Source organism: Maniola hyperantus, chromosome 7 (assembly GCF_902806685.2).
Source record: "Maniola hyperantus chromosome 7, iAphHyp1.2, whole genome shotgun sequence".
NCBI lineage: Eukaryota > Metazoa > Arthropoda > Insecta > Lepidoptera > Nymphalidae > Maniola > Maniola hyperantus.
Genome location: NC_048542.1, coordinates 7,942,420 through 7,965,200, shown reverse-complemented (window position 1 = coordinate 7,965,200; position 22,781 = coordinate 7,942,420). Strand labels below are relative to the sequence as shown.

The 22,781-nt window shown below is 35.4% G+C and overlaps 3 protein-coding genes across 17 annotated transcripts in view; 1 reads left to right on the top strand and 2 right to left on the bottom strand.

Moving 5' to 3' along the window:
* Positions 1–4,811, top strand: part of LOC117983993 (inactive dipeptidyl peptidase 10) — a 279,553-nt gene extending 274,742 nt beyond the window's left edge. For all 14 annotated transcript variants that reach the window (XM_069499615.1, XM_069499614.1, XM_069499613.1 and 11 more), the window contains 5 exons: positions 16–136; positions 642–715; positions 961–1,121; positions 1,620–1,816; positions 2,087–4,811. In XM_069499615.1, coding sequence (XP_069355716.1) covers positions 16–136; positions 642–715; positions 961–1,121; positions 1,620–1,816; positions 2,087–2,236 — 703 coding nt within the window. In that variant the 3' untranslated portion in view covers positions 2,237–4,811. The remainder of the gene's footprint in view (positions 1–15; positions 137–641; positions 716–960; positions 1,122–1,619; positions 1,817–2,086) is intronic.
* An 8,283-nt stretch (positions 4,812–13,094) lies between these two features.
* LOC117983433 (cytochrome c oxidase subunit 4 isoform 1, mitochondrial-like) lies at positions 13,095–17,512 on the bottom strand. Of its 2 annotated transcripts, none has more exons than XM_034969982.2 (6): positions 17,390–17,512; positions 16,531–16,614; positions 15,580–15,693; positions 14,494–14,686; positions 13,691–13,827; positions 13,095–13,200 (listed from the first exon to the last, which is right to left on the bottom strand). In XM_034969982.2, the coding sequence occupies exons 2-5, from the start codon at positions 16,612–16,614 to the stop codon at positions 13,694–13,696; spliced, it is 525 nt and encodes a 174-aa protein (XP_034825873.1). In that variant the 5' UTR covers positions 17,390–17,512; the 3' UTR covers positions 13,095–13,200; positions 13,691–13,693. The 2 variants fall into 2 exon arrangements, with proteins under 2 accessions (XP_034825873.1, XP_034825876.1); XM_034969985.2 differs by lacking the exon at positions 17,390–17,512 and adding an exon at positions 17,288–17,309.
* A 460-nt stretch (positions 17,513–17,972) lies between these two features.
* On the bottom strand, positions 17,973–21,262 carry LOC117983427 (uncharacterized). The gene is made up of 7 exons (XM_034969973.2): positions 21,116–21,262; positions 20,874–21,024; positions 20,062–20,350; positions 19,459–19,553; positions 19,314–19,377; positions 18,903–19,049; positions 17,973–18,809 (listed from the first exon to the last, which is right to left on the bottom strand). Exons 2-7 carry the CDS (start codon positions 20,963–20,965, stop codon positions 18,000–18,002), a joined length of 1,497 nt encoding a protein of 498 aa, XP_034825864.1. The 5' UTR covers positions 20,966–21,024; positions 21,116–21,262; the 3' UTR covers positions 17,973–17,999.
* Positions 21,263–22,781: the final 1,519 nt, after the last annotated feature.

Below are 22,781 nucleotides of genomic sequence, written 5' to 3'. Positions count from 1 at the left end.
TGATTTACTCCTTAGATCAGCAGAGCCGGGCGGGCAGTTGGTGACTGAACAATGGCGACCTGACTGGGGCTGGTATTTGGCAACTACAAGAAATTTCATCGTCGCTGAAATCGACGCTAGAGGGTCCGGTGGACAGGTACAGTACCAACTTTCGACAGACAAACAGTTACACGCACAAAGCGGAATCAAGTCACCTGAAGATAAGGGCGACAATGTGGCTAATTCTGTTCTACACAATCTCTTCTAAATCTAATCTATTCTTTTGTTCAGAGAGCATAATAAAAGGGATATAATTTAAGTTTAGTTTTAGAGATTGTGTGCAGCAGAATCAGCCACCAGCGTCAGGTTAGTAACTGTGGTACCTACTAATGTCTATGAAATAATCTAGGCTAGGTCTACCTTGCTTCTACGAAATTCTATCAAAATAAGTACAATGATTATAATGTCAGGCTAATCTTCAAGTTATATACTTACCTAGTAATTATTCTTAGAGGACTTGATTCCACTTTTAATTACACTATGACTTTTAATTACTTGGTGTTATCATCGAGGTGAACGAGGAAATGTAATGTAGGTATCTACCTAAAAAGCGTACGAGAAAGAAAAATATACTAAGCTGTATTGTTTTGTTTTTTGTATAGGGAGAAGAATTGAGAACTGAAATTTATCAGAGATTACTATCGACGGACGTTGAAGACCAGATCGCAGTTCTATCGTAAGTATTCAAAACTTTGCCTATTTTCATATTATTTATTTTGTTAAAAATCCACGGGAAGGAACGCCCCGCACCCCCACGCTAACCCGGTACGGGCGAACGCGGGTGACTTGCGGGTGTGCGGAACGTCCCCCGACCTCATACCCCGATTGCCATCTCTGCCTGTCGCAGACTATAGGCTATCATCGCTTTTTGCGCTCACTCGATCAGGCGAACATTACTTAATTGTTACTTACCTACGACAGATATCTTCGGGATAACCTAAAAATGGTGGACGGATCGCGGATAGGCGCGTGGGGCCACGGCTACGGCGCAGGCGCGGCGCTGGCGCTGGCCGCGGGCGACGCGCGCAACCTCACGCGCTGCCTGGCTCTATTGGCGCCGCTTTCTGATTTGCGGCATCACAGTGAGTATCTCACCCACTGTTTTCTGTGATGTTACCTATTCAACCCAATGGTCATCATGATCAACTCATCGCCGCGCCGCCGCGCCGGCCCACTTCTTAGCACAGATCTGCTCCCACAATGAGAATTGAGAAGGGATTAGGCCATAGTCCGCAACCCTGGCCTAATGCGGATTGACAGACTTCACACACATTTGAGAACATTACACCATTTACTAAATACTACATTTTATTAGGTATAGGTATCCGATAGTACTTATTCGGAAAACTATTTTTTTGCAATCCAGCAAAATCTTAAATTAACTTTGCCGGCTATTATATTTCCTCAATAACTTTTTAAGCATATCAACAAAAAATCCTCTTTCTAATGGTAATACGGCAGGGCTCCACTATTCAGATTCGGCAAATTAGCAGAACGAATTACTATTGACGGCGGTCACACAATGCGCGATATCAAGCAGTACTTGGTAATAACTAATTAACCCCTTACGTCGTTTTTAGATTCGTACTGGACGGAGCGGTACTTCGGCTGGGGCAGCGGCGCGGGCGCGGGTCTGGCCGTGTGGCGCCGTGCCGGCAACCTGCCGCCACGCCGCCTGCTGCTCGCGCACGCCACCGCCGACCTGCGCGCGCCGCCGCCGCACGCCCTCGCGCTCGCACGGGCGCTCATACGCGCACAGGCGTTGTACACGCACCAGGTATGTACCTACTTCAACTCCTTACTTTATTTCGTACTTGTCGGAGCGTCTCTTCAATTAGAGCATGACAGCACAAGCGCTTAGAAGACCGTGTAGTAGCGATGGGCGATTGTTGCAAAAAACTAATGAATGAATCGACAATCAAGAGTTTTCGATATAAGTGTTCTACAACCAAAGCTTGTTTCCGCGATGTACCTATTCATCGCTAGATCACGAAAATTAACATCAAATCCTAAAAAAGTACTTATGTAGGTATCCCTTTCCTTTCAGGTTTATCCAGACGAAGGCCACAAATTCGAGCGCTCCAACCTGCACGTGCACAAAACTATGGAGCAGTTCTTTGACGAGTGCTTCGGTCCTGTCGAGCTCGCGGACTGGGACGCGGGGGGGATGGGCGGGCTGTTCCCCTTCCGCGACTAGTGGCCGGCCGATGGGTAGACCACCGAAGGGATTTAAGAGGATGTGCCGTCATCTAATTACATTGATGAACTTTACCCCTAATCGTCTAGCCAGTTCGGATCAGTTGGCGTCACAAACAAAGAGGCATTAAGTGATTTATCGATCTATTTGGTGGTGCAAAGTGAGGTGAGACAACGGCGAGGGTATCTGCGGCGGGCTTCCTCGCGACTGTTTAGTAGTCAGTCAACCATTCGTTTCTCGAGCAGTGTAATTAGTACCAAAGCGCATGCCGCAAACGCAGACATACATATCCCCTCCATTGTCGTGCCGAGATCTTTTACACGAACAAGACCCGGCTCGGCAGCGCGGGCTTGACTTTCTTTTTACATTTGTTTTTGCCGCTCGCCGCGCCGCGCTTGCTGAACGGAAACGTCGTGGGCAAGCCGTAAATTGAATTGGGTACGTTAAATTCGAATTTAACATTAGAAATCGTGGCACATAGCGATTAAAATCGCGGTTTTTGACGCGCAAATGAGAGTAGGCCTTTGGCACTAAACAATGTAATGAGAGTTATTTTTCGCTCTCTTGAGAACCTTAGAATGTCATGGGCATTAAATTCGGCTCGCGCCTCTGTCAGGACTTTTGATGACCGGGACCGAACGAAAGCTAGCCCAACTTTGCTACATGTAAATAAGTACCTACTTAACGAGACCCATCGATAAAAGTTAATATTCGCTCTCTTGTTGTTTGAATGTTAAATATCCTACTTAAATACTCAATGGCATCATAATTAAATAAAAGCTAACGCTCAGGTACTGCTAAATGACCGTTGGTCCTGCAACTTTATCCAATAAAAGGACATACCATATCCCAACAAGGGTTGTTAATAAAGGGTTAATAGTAGGTAGCTGACAAGTTTAAATAACATCAGGGGACTCTTTTTTTTTTAACTAAGGTAAACGACTTTTGAAGGTCCAATAAAAGTTGAATTATGGATAGATTCATCACAAAATAGTTAAATAACATTCCTTAAATGAAAGATAATTTTCTAATATTAAGCACCCCAAATATCATACGAGTAGGTATAATACCCCAATCTAGGTGCATATATACTTATCCGATTCCGTTTCATACTTTATACGTACTATAAAATGTTAACATCGATGTACCTATCTACAAACTGCCAAAATTACGAGTGTACTAAGTGTACAAGATCTAACCCCATGCCGGCCAACGACAAAATGATTTTTGATTTATTTGCCTTTATTGAAACCATACTGGATAAAATAACCAAAATGGAAATGTACTTAGGTAACGTTTCGCACCAAGTAACATTTATCAAAAGTAAATATATTCTATAGAATTATTATAAAATGGTAGATTATTATATTGTGAAAAGCCATAATGGTGCATTTTAAAATGAGTTCTAATGAAGAATTCTATATTTAAGCCTAAATACATATTTACTAGGTAGATGGATTTAGAAAGGTGAAAGATGATATTAAAATAACTTTTTAAACACCTCGATGTATTATTAGAATGTTAAGTATATTTGGAAAATAGCATGTGAACAATTTTCGACTCCATAGACAATAACAAATTTCATTTTATTTTGCTTAGGTAGTTTTATTACAATCCCTTTTAGACAAAGATAATATTATGAAAGTCCAGATAGGTACAACAGGGGTTGGCCCAGGTTGGCCTTCCAACATCAATTGGTACAACTATGACAAAATCGTACGCTTGTGTCAACACTCAACACACTACGCGACTGTCACAGACTGCATGGATATTGGCGCGAGATTTACGGCCGTATTATTAACACCTACGAGCTTCCTACGAGTGTGTTTCGAAAAATGGCGGCCCGCTACCAGGATTGCCTAGTAGGTAGAGTTGCCTACTAGGAAAATTATTTATTAGATGATATTGCTCCAATTCTAAATAGGTATAAAATATAAATGTACTCAATTCAATGTTAATCCAATTTCATTCTGTATACAAATGAAATTCTTATTTTTAGATAGACACTAAAATCTTGACTAAAGTAGGTAGGTACAGGTAGGTCTAGGTACTTATGTACCTACTTCATTACTATTCCTTCTAAGAATACTTACTCGATGTTATAGAAATCTTATCAAGCTCTGTTAATATATTTTGTTAAGTTTTTGAACTAAATTGTTCACATCCTATTTCTGGGGTCATAACTCCGGTGAAATTTTCTTATGATTATTATAAGGAATAAAAAATTCTATATTTTAGTGTACCTAAATGTATCAACAACCACTTAAACGTTTTAACCTACTTATATATATGTCGCTTTCAATGTCATCGTAAAACAGATTATAGTCCGTACAAAATCACTTTTCACGCGCCATTTTAACTCTATGGGTCAACGGTCATGTCAAAAGTACGTTTCACCTTTAAAATAAGGACTAAAAACGAATTTTGACATGAAATTTAACACATACAGTTAAAATGGCGCGTGAGAAGTCATTCTATACGTATTATACTTAGCTTTAACATGTATTTAGAAATGTTGTCTAAACCCAAGTGTTAAAATATTAATAAATCAGAAGAATATTTCCATATACATCCATACGTTTCGTAATCATTTAAAAGAATCTCCACTGAATATTTCTAGGGTAAATAATTAAAGATAAAAAGCTAATTTTCAACGATTTACTACTTCGTGGCTTAAAAATTAAAAAAAACAAAAGTACAACGGTACCATAAGACTACGCGCAACGTGTAGGTATATATCGCTAAGTACGTAACACACGAAACGTAAAACCAATTTTTCCCAGTTTAAATATTTTTCGTCAGCCAAACCGCCTAAGTACCTTTACAAATAATATTATCGACATAATATTTTAAAGAAAAACTATAAAAGAAGGTTTACTCATAAATTATTGTTTATTGCAGCTGCTGATATTGTTTAGTCAACAAAGTCTAGTCATCATTATTAAATTAGAAGTATGAGAACTTCTATTTTACTTTTATGACTATTATGAATCGAAATATAGTAGAGATACCTAACTAACTATATTTTAGTAAACGTCGAATTTTTAATTTAAATAGATTTATTAATAATAAAATATTAGAAATGTATAAAATGTTATTATTGATTTGTGTAGAAATTTTATTTTTTCCTTTTGCACAAAATATTTTAAATCCGTACCTATGCAAGAACAAAATGTAGGCGATAAAAAATATAGGTATAGCCCGTACAAAATGACTTTCACGCGCTATTTTAACTGTATGGCCCACCCGTCATGCGAAAAGTACGATTCACCCATAGACTGAGTAAAAAATCTAGACAAAGGAACGTTTGCTTTCTCATTCACATTAAAAAGAGAGAACAGATAAAGTTACTAATGTGATAAACAGAGACGCAGCTAACCTATTTTCTGTCCCTTATCGTGTTACCGGTTTTTTTCAAGGACTACAACTTTAGTTGCAAAACAAACTTTGAGAATTCATGGCGTCATTGTATTTCTCATTAGTTATTTACTTGTTTTCACATAAAAAACGTTTAATACAAAATATTGTTGATCGGTTAATACAAATATTGACTACTAAACAATGGTAATAGTCGTGTTATCGCTATCTCAGACGCGGTTACACAGTACTTTAGTCTAGCTTTTTTACTCAGTCTACGGTTTCACCTTTAAAATAAGGACTAAAATCGTACTTTTGACATGAATTTTAACACATAAAGTTAAAATGGCGAATGAGAAATCATTTTTACGCATTATTGCTTTTATTTGTCATTCATGTAGTATCTACGTATAACCATAACATCAATATCTTAGAAAGCAAATAGATTGATTTTATTTTATTTTTAATTGATACCTAAAATATATATATATATATATATATATATACGGAATTTCAAATTGTAAAATCTAGAGCGCAAAGCCCGCACTGCGAAATGTCACAGCCGCGATTTTTCGTCATATAGAAATTATATTATGAACGCGGCTGCCGCACGCACTTATTAATTTCCATAATAAGTATATCACAGAATTCTACAGGAAAATCCACCGATTCATTTCGCAGTACGAACTTACTACTATGTAAATGCGAAGTGGCGGATTTGTGCACTCGGCTCAAGCCATTGTTCAGAAATCGAAGTGTTCTATTTCTATGGCAACACCGTAAAAATGGCTAAGATTAATAAGTAACATGTGCATTGTGTACCAAGAATAGTAAAGATACTAAAGTAATTAATATCATACTATTAAAAAAATACAATTCAACTTGATATTATATTGATATATTTGATTAAACTCATACGAATTGTACGAATAGATAATGAGTAGGTATGTATAAAAATGATATACCTACTTAAATATATGTATGTATTTATAAATGCTCAGTGGATTACTATGTTGTTTATTTATGTTGAAATGTTGTTTTATAAAAAATTGTTTCCAGCAGCTTGTTTTATTTACTTAAAAAAGTCGTACTCTACCTGGGTACCGACTTTTTATTCCATCCTACTGCAGGATTACGAATCTATTGCACGCAGTAGTAAGGCATGCAGTATATATTATACATATCTCGGCAAAGTTGATGGATTTCAAAAATCAAAACAATATAGCGTCAATAGTAAATTGGCCTACTTAGTTTAAAAGCTTTAATTCATCCATATTATACAGCCACTAGCCAGCGCACCTAGCAGAAACTCTGTGAAACAATAATTATTAGTAGTACAAAATGTTACTAATACTAAATGTTACGACTTTAACAAAGAAACTTACCTCCATTTTACTCTAACGAGTATTTTTATTTTCGAAATATTTTTCTCACCAAGTGACAAGATGTGTATACTCAAACGTAACTCTTAACCAGTCGGTAGTAAGAGTACTGATACGCCAGAAAACTCGCCCCACCGTCACCTACACTACTCTACCTTCGTTTTGCTACGGATGTCGGCTCTTCACTCCTTCGCCTCGCGCTTTACAAAAATAACCAATAATAAAATACAGTAGTCGGCAAGAAGTACATCGACCTTTAGAATGAGATTTCTGTTTTTTAAAGCGTTGTCTCTGTGACTCATACCTGTGTGACGTTTTGTCGGTCTCAACGACAGATACAACGCTACGAAATGTTCTCAATTCAATGTTAATCCAATTTCATTCTGTATACAAATGAAATTCTTATTTTTAGATAGACACTAAAATCTTGACTAAAGTAGGTAGGTACAGGTAGGTCTAGGTACTTATGTACCTACTTCATTACTATTCCTTCTAAGAATACTTACTCGATGTTATAGAAATCTTATCAAGCTCTAATATATTTTGTTAAGTTTTTGAACTAAATTGTTCACATCCTATTTCTGGGGTCATAACTCCGGTGAAATTTTCTTATGATTATTATAAGGAATAAAAAATTCTATATTTTAGTGTACCTAAATGTATCAACAACCACCTAAACGTTTTAACCTACTTATATATATGTCGCTTTCAATGTCATCGTAAAACAGATTATAGTCCGTACAAAATCACTTTTCACGCGCCATTTTAACTCTATGGGTCAACGGTCATGTCAAAAGTACGTTTCACCTTTAAAATAAGGACTAAAAACGAATTTTGACATGAAATTTAACACGTACAGTTAAAATGGCGCGTGAGAAGTCATTCTAAACGTATTATACTTAGCTTTAACATGTACCGTAAACTGCTGCAACTTTGCAAACTAAGCTCAAGTTTGCCTATTTCTTTTCAATTACGATATCTCCCATTTATTTAGTTTTTGTCTTATTTTCTACCCTTTGGTAGTATTTTACATCATTATAGCAACATATTTTTTATTTTTTAAAATGGTAGCTCTATGGTGGCTCCGTCAGTAGAGCAAACACAGTCGGCGCGAGCGTGCGTTAATTTTTAGTGTCCTACAACTTTTACATTTTTATCCAGAAAAAAGGTGTTTTAGTGCAGTGATAACGTCCCAGGGTAAGAAAATACTGTTTATATTCCGCACGGTTTGATATTTTTATGAAAAGGAGCCGACTTCGTTAAAATAAATTAGTAGGCAATGTTGCACAGTGTTATGGAAACTTGAGTGACACAACTTTGCCTGGGTCTAGGGTTGTCACTAGTCGCAATTTTATTAATTTAAAAAAGGGTTAAATAAAGACGTCTCCAACATGCTGTCTAGCTGCCTGTCTAGCTGCCTGTCTGTCTGTCACAAGCTGAATCTTGTGTACCATATAATACATAGTTTATATTGAAATATTCACAGAATATGTGTTACTTACTATCATGTCAAATAATAGCAAGAAGATAAACTATCAACTTTAACAGCTCAAGAAGATAAACTAACAGCTTTGGTGGTGAACCCCTTAATCATCATCATCATCATTATCGACCGATAGACGACCACTGCTGGACATAGGTCTCTTGTAGGGACTTCCACACGCCACGGTCTTGCGCTGCCTGAATCCAGTGGCTCCCTGCGACTCATCTGATGTCGTCCGTCCACCTAGTGGGGGTCTTCCAACACAGCGTCTTCTGGTCCGAGGTCGCCATTCCAGCACCTTGATACGCGAGTCTAATGCGAACTTGACCAATTTTTAAAATATTATTTAATAGAATAGAGCCTGTTTTCTTCTTATTTAATTTGCCTTCCAGACGTTAGGACAGTTCATAAGTATTTTCATAGCCAACTTAGTAATTTTGTCAATGTATTTAAGTAATCTTAATTCTATTGCAGCTATTTGAAAATATGGGAAACACTATAAAACGAAGCAGGAGAAAACGTGCGTTGATAGATCAGTCAGTCAGTCAGTAGATTAAAGCCATAATTATATGAAACCTAACAGGATGAATATGTATACCTACCAAATCATATTTTTTGTTACAAAAAAATGTGTAGTTTTATACGTATTTCTTTTTTTTTACATTGTCTCTAGAAACGGAGGACATGATTTAGGATAAACGAGTATTAGTATTTTTTGTTACATAATTTATTTTTATATTGATGTTTTTAATACCAAAATTTTGTATTTTGTTCCTACAGTTCTTGACGTTATAAGTTGTAAGTTTTTTTAAGTTACTATGTTGTGTTGTTGAATTACATATTACCTTTATAATTAACGATATTTTTGTTTTATAATCTTATTTAAAGATAGTATTTTGTCTTCGAAACAAGTACCTAGGTACTTAAAACATTTTTCGAACACAACATTATTTGAAAAGTCAATAAAAGTTTATTTGTTTAATCTGTATTTTTTTTGGCCCAGCCCTGGTGTTAACCATATTTTTGTATGGAATTCTTATGGTACCACCTACAACTTTGCATATTCGCTGTGAATAAAAATATATCACTTTAATAGCAATAATTTGACTGCCGGGGACAAGCGCGGTATCTCATACATATGGGAAAAAAGTATTGAAAATTTCGCTGCGAACACAGCTTACAGTGCGGACGTGTTACAAATTAATCGAAAATAAAAACAAAGTGGTGACAAACAATTTTCATCTATAAATCTTCAGTAACAAGGCAGTATTTGGTGTGCATATTTTAAGTATCATACAACTTAATCGCTCTGCGAAGCTGTAGCGGGGGGCACTTGGAGTAAACAAGACGGGCTCTGTACGACCCGTCTCTGCACCGTCTCGCTCCCACACCTGGCAAGCGCATGCGACGCCGCTGTACTGACGTGAGTAAAAACAAAGATCAATATGAGCGCAGACCGATCTCCGACTAGAAGTGACTTGGCATCTGCGCGAAGCGGATCTTACCCAAATTTACCAAGCAAAATTAATGCCTCCCAGCTATCAGAATTGTCTCAAGTTACAGTTCGAAATAAGCGCAAATTTATTGCAGAAAATGAAGAATTAAAGGCTGAATTTTCGGATGTAAAACATGAGTTCATTGAACTGAGTAAACAAATGACAGCACTACACCTTCAAATGTCAGAAATGATGACGTACCTCACATCTAACAACACCATGCAAATAGACAATTTCTCTAAAATAAGTGAAGATGTGTCTGTCATAAAAAATCAAGTCAATGATATAAAATCTACGACTGAATTCTTGATTGAGGAACAAAGCAAACTGAAATTAGAAATTATGAATATCAAAAGTTCGAATAATACTACACAGAAGAAGGTTGAGTTATTAGAATCTAGAATGCAAAACATAGACTTGAAAATGATTAGTGTGGACGCAAGCCCGAAAGTGAAAGCACAAGAAGAAATTATTACAGAACTAAACGAGCGAAACTTGAGATCAAGAAATATATTAGTGTCAGGCATAGCTGAATCAACCTGTACTGACCCGAAAGAGAGACAAATTCATGATAGAAACGCTTCCTGGAGTATTTTAAAAACTATTTACACAGATTGCCCTCAGCCTGAAAAAGTTTATCGGATAGGAAAATACAATCCAGATAAAAACCGCTTAATCAAAGTATGTTTTGAGCTCCCAAAAACAGCCCTGTATATACTTCGAAACAAATCAAGCGTGAAGAATGACGTGAACAAAATTTACCCCGATCAAACATCTCAGCAGCAATCATATATGAAACATCTTAAAGAAGAGCTTGAGAGTCGAACAAGAAATGGCGAAACAAATCTCATAATAAAATATGTGAGAGGTGTGCCTAAAATAATTTCTGCGCCGCCAAAAACTACAACCAATAATTAGTACTAAAGACTACGAGCGAAAAGTGGGATTCTAGCACTTCTACGGGATGAAAAATGTTTTGTGCGAAGGCGTACAATTATACAATAAGCTCCCCAGTGACATAAAACACACAGTCTTTACAAACTTATAAAAAACTCCTAAAATTTCATATACTGAACAATAACTCTAGAACCAAATGATAAATTACATTAACAAAAACTTTAACATAAAAAAATCCATATTCTGCTACATTTATATTTATATATAAATATAATTAATATCTACTTTCATACTAAACTTACATACACGACTATAAAAATAAAAATAAAATGCATATGATATATATAAATATACTTAAGTATACATATTTGTGTACATTTACATATTATAAGCCCTTTACTATAAATAATACATACACATAGAAAATACTACTATACTACTTACTGTACTTACCTTGAAGTGCCAGCCGTATCTAGTCTCTAATAATCCATGTTATGTCCGTGCCATTCGCGCACTCGATCGACTCGCTTACTTTGTAATAATTTCATTTCTACCCACTTTGTTTTGTATAAAGTCGCAGTTGATGTGTGGATAATATACCTACTGTTTATTTGTTAAATTTCTCATGTAAGTGAATTTAATTCTTAATGAGAATAAAGTTCTTTAACCGTAAAAGATCAACATTTTATTTATTGAGATATCCTTCTAGGCAAAGTTGAGTCTTTAACCTACATCTTTGCCTATGACTTTGAGTGCTTGTAATTTGTAAAAACTGCATAATTTAAAAAGATTTGGGTCTTATCTGGCAAGGTATAAGATCTATTATTCTTCGAAAACTCATGAATAGCAATAAAAATAAATAGGTTCAGAGACACAAACCAAAAACGGCAAAATCCAGGCAAAGTTGCAGCATTTTACGGTATTTAGAAATGTTGTCTAAACCCAAGTGTTAAAATATTAATACATCAGAAGAATATTTCCATATACATCCATACGTTTCGTAATCATTTAAAAGAATCTCCACTGAATATTTCTAGGGTAAATAATTAAAGATACGATAGGATTACGAATCTATTGCACGCAGTAGTAAGGCATGCAGTATATATACATATCTCGGCAAAGTTGATGGATTTCAAAAATCAAAACAATATAGCGTCAATAGTAAATCGGCCTACTTAGTTTTAAAGCTTTAATTCATCCATACTATACAGCCACTAGCCAGTGCACCTAGCAGAAACTCTGTGAAACAATAATTATTAGTAGTACAAAATGTTACTAATACTAAATGTTACGACTTTAACAAAGAAACTTACCTCCATTTTACTCTAACGAGTATTTTTATTTTCGAAATATTTTTCTCACCAAGTGACAAGATGTGTATACTCAAACGTAACTCTTAACCAGTCGGTAGTAAGAGTACTGATACGCCAGAAAACTCGCCCCACCGTCACCTACACTACTCTACCTTCGTTTTGCTACGGATGTCGGCTCTTCACTCCTTCGCCTCGCGCTTTACAAAAATAACCAATAATAAAATACAGTAGTCGGCAAGAAGTACATCGACCTTTAGAATGAGATTTCTGTTTTTTAAAGCGTTGTCTCTGTGACTCATACCTGTGTGACGTTTTGTCGGTCTCAACGACAGATACAACGCTACGAAACCGCTATCTTTTTCTAAAGGTCCATGTACAATATTTTCTGCCACATACTGTAAGTGGTAGGAGTAGGGCAGACAAGCCTAGGTACGTGGAGTTGAGATGATATTATATCGTTCTACTTGGCTATTTGGTGTACTTACTTATTATTTGATGCAGTTAGTATTTTTTTGGGAAATAGAGTGTCCAGTTTGATGTCTTTTTTGGGGTTCCGTAGCCAAATGTGCCAACAGGACTCTATTACTAAGCTTCCGCTGTCCGTCAGTCCGTCTGTCAGTCTGTGGGCTGTATCTCGTGAACCGTAATAGATAGAGAGTTGATCACAAAATGTGTTTCAAACATGGCTGCCATGAAAATTAAAAAAAATTAAAAGTGGTATTTTTTACGATGGTACGGAACCCTTCGTGTGCGGGTCCGACTCGCACTTGATCGATTTTTTTAAATACAATAATTAACTATTTCCTACTTCGGATTTAGGTTATTAAAAATCCTGTGGAAACTTTTTATGAATGTCCAGAATAGGTTTGTCCATCTCTAAGATGTAAGCTATATTAGTAAGTATGGAATAATAGAAATGAAAGAAACATGTAGGTAACCGGAATCACGTTTTATTTATCTTACAGATTTATTCACTTAAATAACATTGCCTATTCTATCGCTAGCAAGCCCCTAAATAACCAAGCACCAAAGGGACCTGCAAAGATAAAGTAATGTTATTTTTCTGACTGTTTTGACAAACTACCCTTAATCCTAATGCAATTTGAACTGCCATACCCCTTCACTGTCGCTTTGGGTGGTGTTCTGGTATATACAGGGTGTAATTAGAACGCAAGCGAAATTATTATACTACCTAAACACAATATACCAATAACCATTTGCCTTATACTAGTAGTTTTAATGATTTAGTATTTTTCAAACCCGCAATGCATTTAAAACTTGGGGTCAATGCTCCGCATACTCGCAGGGATTGAACCCACGGCACCTATCTACGCAACGTTCGTTGACCTCTAGCGTTAATCAGATGTTTTATTTGCAATATGTTGCGAACTTTTAAAAATAAAGGATTTTTAATTTATTTTTCGCGTTTTTTTTGGTATTTCATCAGTAATCATCAGTACTAGTATCAACGGTTTCCGTTTTTGCTATTCTTCTAATAACACTCTGTATAATACATATTCACTTACAGTTTACTTCCAGCGGTTGTTCTCATAGTCCCACTTGGAGGATAGTCCATCCACAGGGTTGACCTTCAGGTCCAGCATACGCTTCAGTTGTGCCTTCTGGCTCTCCTCACTGAACGACTCAGGCAGAGGGGAGTACACTGAAAATAAATAGATTCTTTAAGCAAAAACCCACAATAAATAATATCTGTCCTGGCTGTACTCACGTGTTTAGTCGGGCTAACGTCGACTAAACACGTGAGTACAGCCGGGACAGATATTATTTATAATGGAAATCACTCACGGTAGTTTAAACGCTAAAAAAACCCAGAACTTATTTAATGTTTATGGTGATGAATAATATCTAAAAAACTAAAAAAGAAATTTGCTCTTTTCTTTATTCCTCGTTGTTGTGTTCCCATTAAACACAATAGTTGGAGTTTTCTAGGGAAAATAATGCAGTGGGTTCCCACTTCCCGGATTCTAAGAGAACAAGATTTCGACTCTTAGGTTTTACAGTTATTATCAGATGTCAGTGATAATAATCGGCATCGACGGCTTACACTTTAAGCCATTGCTGGTCTTGGTTATTATCACTCCCAGGGTGGGGAGAAAATAAAAAGGCTAATTTTGAACCTTCAAAATCAGTCACCGATCCAGTTCACATCCTGTGGTCAATGTTGCTTAACAATCACAATCAATTGATATGCATTGCCACAATAAGGCCACATGTGCCTCCCTTTTGAAGTAGAGTGAAGTAAAAATTATAACTAACAACCTAACCAACCTATTGCGTCACAAAATATGGCAAATTTTATAACACATACCAAAGAGTTTCATGCCCATGTATGCCCAGAGGGACATGGAAGCAATGACGAGCGCCCAGCCCAGGGCTCCCTTCCACTGTCCTGTGGGGGCCTGGAATTCAGCGAAGGTCTGGCAGAAGGAGGCGCGGTAGAGGGCTTTCTTCTCTTCTACAGTCAGTTTGCGCCAGTCACCCTTTTCTTTTTCACGGAGGACCTATAATTTTTTTATGGATTATAAGGATGTAAGGAACTTTTTTTTGTCATGTAGGGGAGCTGCTGAACATACATATACTTGATTACCTGATACCCGCGACCTTGTCCGAGTGGATTTAGATTTTTAAAAATTCTGTAGGAACTCTTTGATTTTCCAGGACAAAAAGTTGCCCATGTCAATCTCCAAGTGTTAAACTTTATCCATGCAAAAAATTACGTCGATCTGTTGCGGTGTGATTGAAGCACAACCAACAAATAAACACACTTTCGCATTTTATAATATGGGTAGTTATAACCACACTATAGAAGTTTTTTGCTTATTTTGGGTTCTCAGAGCCTGTGATAGCCTAGTGGTTAGGACGTCCGCCTTCTTATCGGAGGTCGGGGGTTCGATCTCGGGCACGCACCTCTAACTTTTCGGAGTTATGTGCGTTTAAGTAATTAAATATCACTTGCTTTAATGGTGAAGGAAAACATCGTGAGGAAACCTGCATACCTGAGAATTCTCCATAATGTTCTCAAAGGTGTGTGAAGTTTACCAATCTGCATATGGCCAGCATGGTAGACTATGGCCAAAAACCTTCCCACTCTGAGAGGAGACCTGTGCTCTGTAGTGAGCCGGCGATGGATTGATCATGATGATGATGGGTTCCATGATGATGATGATGATGGGTTCTCAGAGGACATCGTCATTGTTGATGTGTCCCAAGTGTTTATGACATTTTTAATCAAAGAATATTTTTCCGATAAGTTAATGCATGCAACTAATAAAATTATTATTACTATTATTATTATTATTATTATTATATATACGTTCAATTGTTTAAATTCGTTTTAGTGATAAATAAAAAATTATTATTATTTAGTTATTTATTTATTAATATTACTACGTACCTTGATATCTGGTGTGTCAGGGCGGAACCTCACAGCAGGAAGGGGGTAGTCAGGCCTGTCCATATAGTTTGGCTGTCCATTGAAGCCATAGCCTACCCACTCACGGTTGCCAACCTATTATGAGAAATAAATCAATCAATCAATAATAATTATTATATCATAATTTTTTTATTGAAAATGTTACTTAAAGCTTGCCTTATCTAATTACTGTATACATAAAAACCATTACTATTGTGTCACATTCCGAACGTAGCTTTTACTGAGTAGAGCCAACAAAAAACTTAGCAGTTAGTTTTTTCAAATGGTAAAATTTAGCAATAACTATGCTAATGCCACAATATTTTTATTGTATTTTGTGGCACTGAGGGCAGCTAAACTCCAAGCTGATTGCTTCCATGGAACTCTCCATATGTGCATACGTTCTCCATACAAAAGTATTACACTGATCATTCTATTATTTGTTGCTCTAGTTCTAAAACTAAGCCAATTATCAATTTATTATAATGAAGATGCCCAACAACAAATATAACAATATTATATTTATTTTGAAAGTTATGACTCTTGAAATATCTCTATTCTAGTCCAAATTTTAAGGCAATTTTGTGTGTAAATAAACCATATAAAAACTACAAAATTGCGAAACTAACGTCTTTAGGACAAACTTTTTCAAATATGTTGGTTTGTTTAAAAATATTGATGGCGCAAACTCAGGTGCACTCACTATTTATGGAACCCAAAAACATTTTATTTTGCTGGTGGGCACAGGACGGGAAGCACTATCGACAGTTGGAGGAGGCCTTTGCCGTGAGGCACTCAAAGTTAAGAGACTTTTTGTGATGCAAACAACTGTAATATAACTTAAAAAATTGTACACTCTGAAATAAAGGCTATTTTTATTTTATTTTCATTAAAAACATTTGAAGTTTTGATTATTATAAACTTGCAGCTTACCTTAGCCAATTCACTAGAAGCCCTTGTTCCGGTAGGCACCCGGATTGCATCTAACAATACACGGCGCATAAGAATATTCGCCATCTGCAAAAGGGGTTTATGAATTAGTCTATATTTTAAGTCACAGGGAAAAACTGGTTAAATATAATCCGTTTTATGACGAACACTAACCAGATGCTGACTATTAATCTTATAAGACACACGTTCATCAGACCCTACCCTACAAACTAAAGCTAAAGGTGCCTACTGACCAGGAGCATTTACAATTTATAAATATTGCTTCTCTTAGCTCACCTCCTAGAGAAGCCCATTTAAAACTTAACAGTCAGTTAAAAGTTATAACTTGCTACAGGATTTTTTTTATTGATCAATAGAACCTTCGCAAGTTGGAACCAAAAACCAATAATTTCATTAGTGGTAGAATAATTTTTTTTATTAAACAACCACTTGAGTTGTGGCAGTCTAGACACTGCCTTAAAAAATAGACTTTAAGTCTAGCCTTGTGAAGCAGGTATCACAGGGCTTGAAAGATAAAATTACTGATAACATTAATAGGTTATGTGTATCGATCGAAGAAAATTTTCGTTATGTAACACATAACGAAAATTTTCTTCGTCTTTCACTTAATTCATTCAAATTCAATTTGGGTAGTAAGTTTAATTTATATATTATGCAATACGAAGTAACTAAAACATATGAAGTTATTTAGGTTGAAAAATAGTGTTTTGAAATTAGAATTGCAGTGACATTTCCATACCTGTTAGAATTGAATCGTATTATCACTTATGTTTCCAATAATAGTAACAAATTAAACACTTTGCTTACAAAAAACAATTGTTTTAGTTCAATAATATGTTACCTTTTTGAAGAGGGTCGCTCTTGGAAAATAATATCACAATTTTTTCAACACCACCGGCCACCCCCGAATCGATCGAATTCGAGTAGAATGCTGTCAAAAGGAACTGTCAATCTGTTAACCCGTTGGTACGGGTAACATTGGAATAATAGCGGGGGTACATAGGTGTTTTGTTGTGGAATAAGTACTTTTATATTTTGTAATTTTAAGCAATTCCATCCAAGCAAAGCTGAGGCAGGTTAGATAGTCTAATCCTAATAATATTTATTATATTATGTGAAAATTAATGTTTGAATGTTTGTTAGGTAGGTACGTAACTAGGTAACACTGACTTTTTCAATGACGCCGCAATGACTGAACCGATTTGGCTGAAATTTGATATGGAATTAACGCATAGGTACATTTTAAGAGTTCCCGCGGGAGTTTTAAAAACTCATATGCACGCAGATGAAGTCGCAGCCATGATCTATAGGTAAGATATAAAATCTTCCTCCAGTCAATATTCCTTTATTATTTATGAAGTTTGACATAGATCCTATGGGAGATCAACAAATCGACAACTATTACCTATACCTAGTTGAAAATAACTATTTAACACTTTAAGAATTAATATCTATATATTCGGAATTTCCTGCCCAATAACTTCCGATAGCAAGCTAAATAAATCACTTTCAGGCAACACACTAACTACTTTGTCTTTTGCCCTTGTCAAGTCATCAAAATTAACGGGAATGCTCATACCGGGAAAGTATTCTTCCCATTCATCATTAATTATATTATTATCGTCTACTGGTATCATCTTTACATTGCCCTTTTTTTCATCATCAGATAAATAGAGTAAAGTAAATACACTCTCATTTTTAGATTTATGGGAACCGTTGGAGCTTATATTGGCACCTTCACTCTCTTTAGCAACCATTGGGATTGCCATTGCTTCGTCCTTAACAATTTTGTCCAAGCTTACGTTTTCAATAGACTTTTCTATGTCTTCGTCAAATTCATGAGCAATTTGCTGATTTTCAGCATTAATTAGTGTGACAGCAGTATCTTTATATCTTGAACCACTTTCCTCTGTAGAAACGTCTTCATATTCTGTAATACGCTTTGATATTTCGGTTACTTCTTCATAATACTTTGTTCCGTATTTGATTGTGGTTTCAAGCTCTATACTCTCTGCAACAGCTTCTTGATTTTCAGCTACTTCTTCGCTGTGAAACATGGTAGCTAAGAAATCTTTAAAGACGTTATCATCGAAAATACGAAGTTGGTTGTCGATGACCGTTATTGGGATTGGAGTCATTGTTCCTTCGTTAATCGGCGGTACTTTAAACGTTGTTGGTTTTGGAGTTGAATACGAAGGTGGTTCTGTAAATGGATCATACAATGGTTTGATAGTTGTTCTCTTCTTAGAGATCGGAACATCCTGAAAAAAAATCGTAGGTACCGTTAGGCTTTAAGTGTTTCTAGTGCCTTTATGCACGACTTATTTATTTGTAAAACACAGTGAAATACGAACCATTTCCATTATTTCTTCAATCCAATCACTGTAGTAGCCTAACTTAGTAAACACTGTTGGAGCATCTGGTGTCCCACATACGGGAGATCCAAAACTTATTACGCCCATCAATTTACCATCTGCTATTCCAGGACCACCAACGTCACGCTGAAAAGTTATTTTCCAAAGTTGTATTTACCTACCTTCTAATATTGATTTTCTGTTGAATCAAGAAATTTATCAATTTTAAAACTGTTGGTTTGTTTCTATCATCTTGTTCTACCAAATATCAATATCTATATCTACCAAAAATTAACTAGACCACAGAAATCACTAATTATGGCAGAGGTCATCTAAGCCCTCTTTGTATCACTCCTTCGTTAATAATTAAGTAGGTATGTAGGTACAGATAAAATAAAATGTGTAACATACATTACAAGCCCCTCCGCCTCTAGAAATAAATCCAGCACAGAAATTCTTCCTAGTAACATATTCTCTGAAATTCCAATAAGTAATCATAAAGATAATATTATTTTAATTAAATATAGATAATCCTAAAGAATAGTATAACGGTTACCTTGAATAAACGTCTTGGCAGTCTTCTAATGGATATACATGAAGGACAGTAAATGACAAAACATTTTTCCAAGGGTTACCAATAATAGGGCTGTGCTATATGAACAGAAATATTTAAAAAGTTAAAAAATATTATATTGGTTACGTACAAAATGATTAAAGTTTTCAACGAATCCCTAATATTAAAATAAAAGTGTCTGTCTACCGTAGTGTGGTCTACCTGTCTGGCAGTCCATCAAATTTTCATGGCCCATCCGCTTAACCAGTTTTGAAGAATTTTGGTATTTTTAAGATATTATAGATATGCTACTTACATTTTATTCAGGAAAATCAAGGAGTTCCCATGGAGTTTATAAAAAAACCTAAATTTATGGAACAAAATTGTCTCGTCGTTGTCAGGCATCATACAATATTTAATTTACAAAATAAAAAAAAATAAAGGGTATCAAATACATCGATCAAATATGTTTATCCTCCCCGGATTAACTAATAGACATATTCGTATTTGTACCTTTTATATACGTTATTTTTTTTTAAATTTGGCGACATATTTTACATGAAGGTTGTAAAACTATGTAAAAAAATATTAGTTACAAGGTCTTACTGATTTTGCTCCCCATCCTAGAATAGTTATGCCTGGAGTGGTCACATCAATACCTGAAGGTTGTCTATCAAAATCAATTTTCTTAATTCTTCTACTTTTCCTCCTAAAGTTTAAATGCCTGACCAGTCGTAACATACAGATATTATTTCTCAAGTTCTTTGGATTATAGCTGGGATGAAAGTATATCTCGAGTATAGGAATCACTTCTCCACCACCACTGTAGAAGCTACTGCCGACACGAGCTGACAGAAAAGCTGGATTTTCTCGAAAAAATCTATTATTCCACGCCCTTGAATGTAAAAATAGTGATAAAGAGATATAACGATATTAGCCTAGTCTTAGTTAAGTTAGCGGCCTCCTATTCGGGGGTTTGAGGTTCGAACCCCGGCACGCTCTTTCAACTTTTCGGAGTTATTGGGTATGCGTTTTAGGCAATTAAATAGGTATCACTTGCTTTAACAGTGAACGAAAATATCGTTAGGAAATCTGGATGGCCGAGAATTCTCAAAGTTGTGTGAAGTCTGCTAATCCACACTTGGCCAGCGTGGTGGACTAACCCATCTAATTCTGAGAGGAGATCAGTTCTCAGTAGTGAGCCAGTGATGGATGGATGATGATAAATGTAAAGATAACCCTCAATATAATCCAATTTTATTGAATCCAAAAATACGAATGAAGAGACTGAAGAGATATTGAGATAAATATCTCTTCAGTCTCTTCGCTGACTGAAGAGATAAGAGATATTGAGGAGACTGAAGTAGATGAAACACCTAGGTACCTATAATATTATCATAATAATATGAGAAGCTTACAGTTGCAAACACGATGAAGCTGTGATAATCAGGTCAGATTTAACTATCGATCCAGCGCAGTGAAAGTTATTGAAGATTTGGATGGACGCCATGAATGGAAAATGTTTTATCTTGGTTCTATCGCCTTTGAAAATTCGACGGCCACTGGGCTCTAAATTTAAGAAAAATATTAGTATAAATATGTATACATATTATTAGTTATTACGTTTGTAATAAATTAAACAAAAATTGAAGGTACCTACCCCAAAATTCGTTTTCATTTAGAATGTTATTCTCGTCAGATTTATAAAAATTCAGCGAGTCATTAGATTTTATTCCATGCTCTTTCAAGAGATTTAAAATATTAGTACTTATATTTAGATAAACTTTATCAACATTATTTATCTCCTTGAATTTCTTTAGAATTTCCAAAAAATATAAAATATATGTAATTACATTTTTATCATTATCTGCTGATTTATTTTTACTATTTTCTGTAAATTGGTTGAGCGCAAAAATATTATTTATCATTCCCATAAAATCTGCGGTTTCATTCATATTTTTACCGTTTACTCTAACGATTCGAGCAATTTTAGTTAAAGTATCATAATCTTGCAACGCAAGAGATGTAAAATATTTGTGAATAGTTAAATATTCCTTTAACTTTGTGTTTTCTTTGATCTGTTTCAATTTAAGATTGTAAAAGAGACTATTAAATGTGTTACGGATAATGGCTTCAGATTTTACAATCTCGGTTTCTTCAATCGGTGGCATTTTATTAAGACTCTGAGTTAATTCTAGATAATTAAAAACTATTGAAATAAAAATATTGCATTTGAAAGGAAACATGTTAAAATTACCTTTTACATAAATTCGAAATAAGTTTAAAACAGTTATGTATAAATTCATGTAGGAATAAAATGTCTATAAAACTTTACGAGTATTTTTACGTTTGTTATCGAAAATATCCCTTTCGTAGTCGCTACTTCATTTTCAATTGATTTTCAATAAATCTTGTTGTTCTATGAATAACAATAAATAAGTATATAAGTTACATTAAGTGTACTGTGCATTCTAAAACAGATTTTATTTATTTTTATGCATAATAGTTTCTGCAAAATGTCGAAAAAAATACCATCCCGTCCGTATTTTTTTTGACGAAGTTTACCAATCGAAAAATCTGAAATTATTGTCAACGCTCTAACTAGCAGTTTTTTATATTACAAGATGAGGTTATTCAACTGGCGGACCAACAAATTCCTGAAAGGCCGGCAACGCATTGGTGGTTCCTCTGGTAGGTAGGTACCTTCTGCAAATGTTCATGGGCGGTAATCACTTAACATCAGGTGAACCACCTGCTCGTATGCTCGCAATTTTTTTAAACTATCTATACTTAGAATAAAATTGTAACTGAACGATTTCTGTACCTACATTAAATATGTATATTTGGAAAGTTTTAATCGGAGGAAACATTACCTAAGTGCATATTATCGATAACCCTAAAACATATTATTTTTTTGGAATTTTTGTCTGTCTGTGTGTTTGTCTGTCTGTACGCGCATCACGCTAAAAATACTGAATGGATTTAAATGAAATTTAGTACAGTGGTAACTGATACTCCGGGTTAACGTGTAGGGTATCTATAGTTTTTATCCCGCAAAAAATTAGGGATTTTCTATAAATTTTTAATACATTTTTTTTTGTTTTCTCAGGTTGGTACCATGTAAGTTTCGTGAAGATTTGATAAACGGTTTCGGAAATAGAGGATGGAACTCCTCAACGCGAGTAACAGCAAATCTATGGCGATCAGTAGAATAGCTTAATAATAACCCTCCTTTGGGCTTAGTCACAGTCGGCTAAAAAGTAGACTTTTAACCTGCTTTTAACCATAATATGTACATACAACATACAGGTTTGATTCCTGTAAAA

What these genes read in the sequence shown, in the direction of transcription:
- LOC117983433 (XM_034969982.2), bottom strand. Translation starts at nt 16,614, where the DNA reads ATGGCGAATATTCTTATGCGCCGTGTATTGTTAGATGCAATCCGGGTG. An exon ending in CTGACACACCAGATATCAAG is followed by an intron (nt 14,687 to 15,579) that starts GTACGTAGTAAT and finishes AAAAAATTATAG; the next exon opens with GTCCTCCGTGAAAAAGAAAA. An exon ending in CATGGGCATGAAACTCTTTG is followed by an intron (nt 13,828 to 14,493) that starts GTATGTGTTATA and finishes ATTTATTTTCAG; the next exon opens with TGTACTCCCCTCTGCCTGAG.
- LOC117983427 (XM_034969973.2), bottom strand. Translation starts at nt 20,965, where the DNA reads ATGGCGTCCATCCAAATCTTCAATAACTTTCACTGCGCTGGATCGATA. An exon ending in GCTTCATCGTGTTTGCAACT is followed by an intron (nt 20,351 to 20,873) that starts GTAAGCTTCTCA and finishes TTTACATTCAAG; the next exon opens with GGCGTGGAATAATAGATTTT. An exon ending in TAGGATGGGGAGCAAAATCA is followed by an intron (nt 19,554 to 20,061) that starts GTAAGACCTTGT and finishes CTGTTCATATAG; the next exon opens with CACAGCCCTATTATTGGTAA.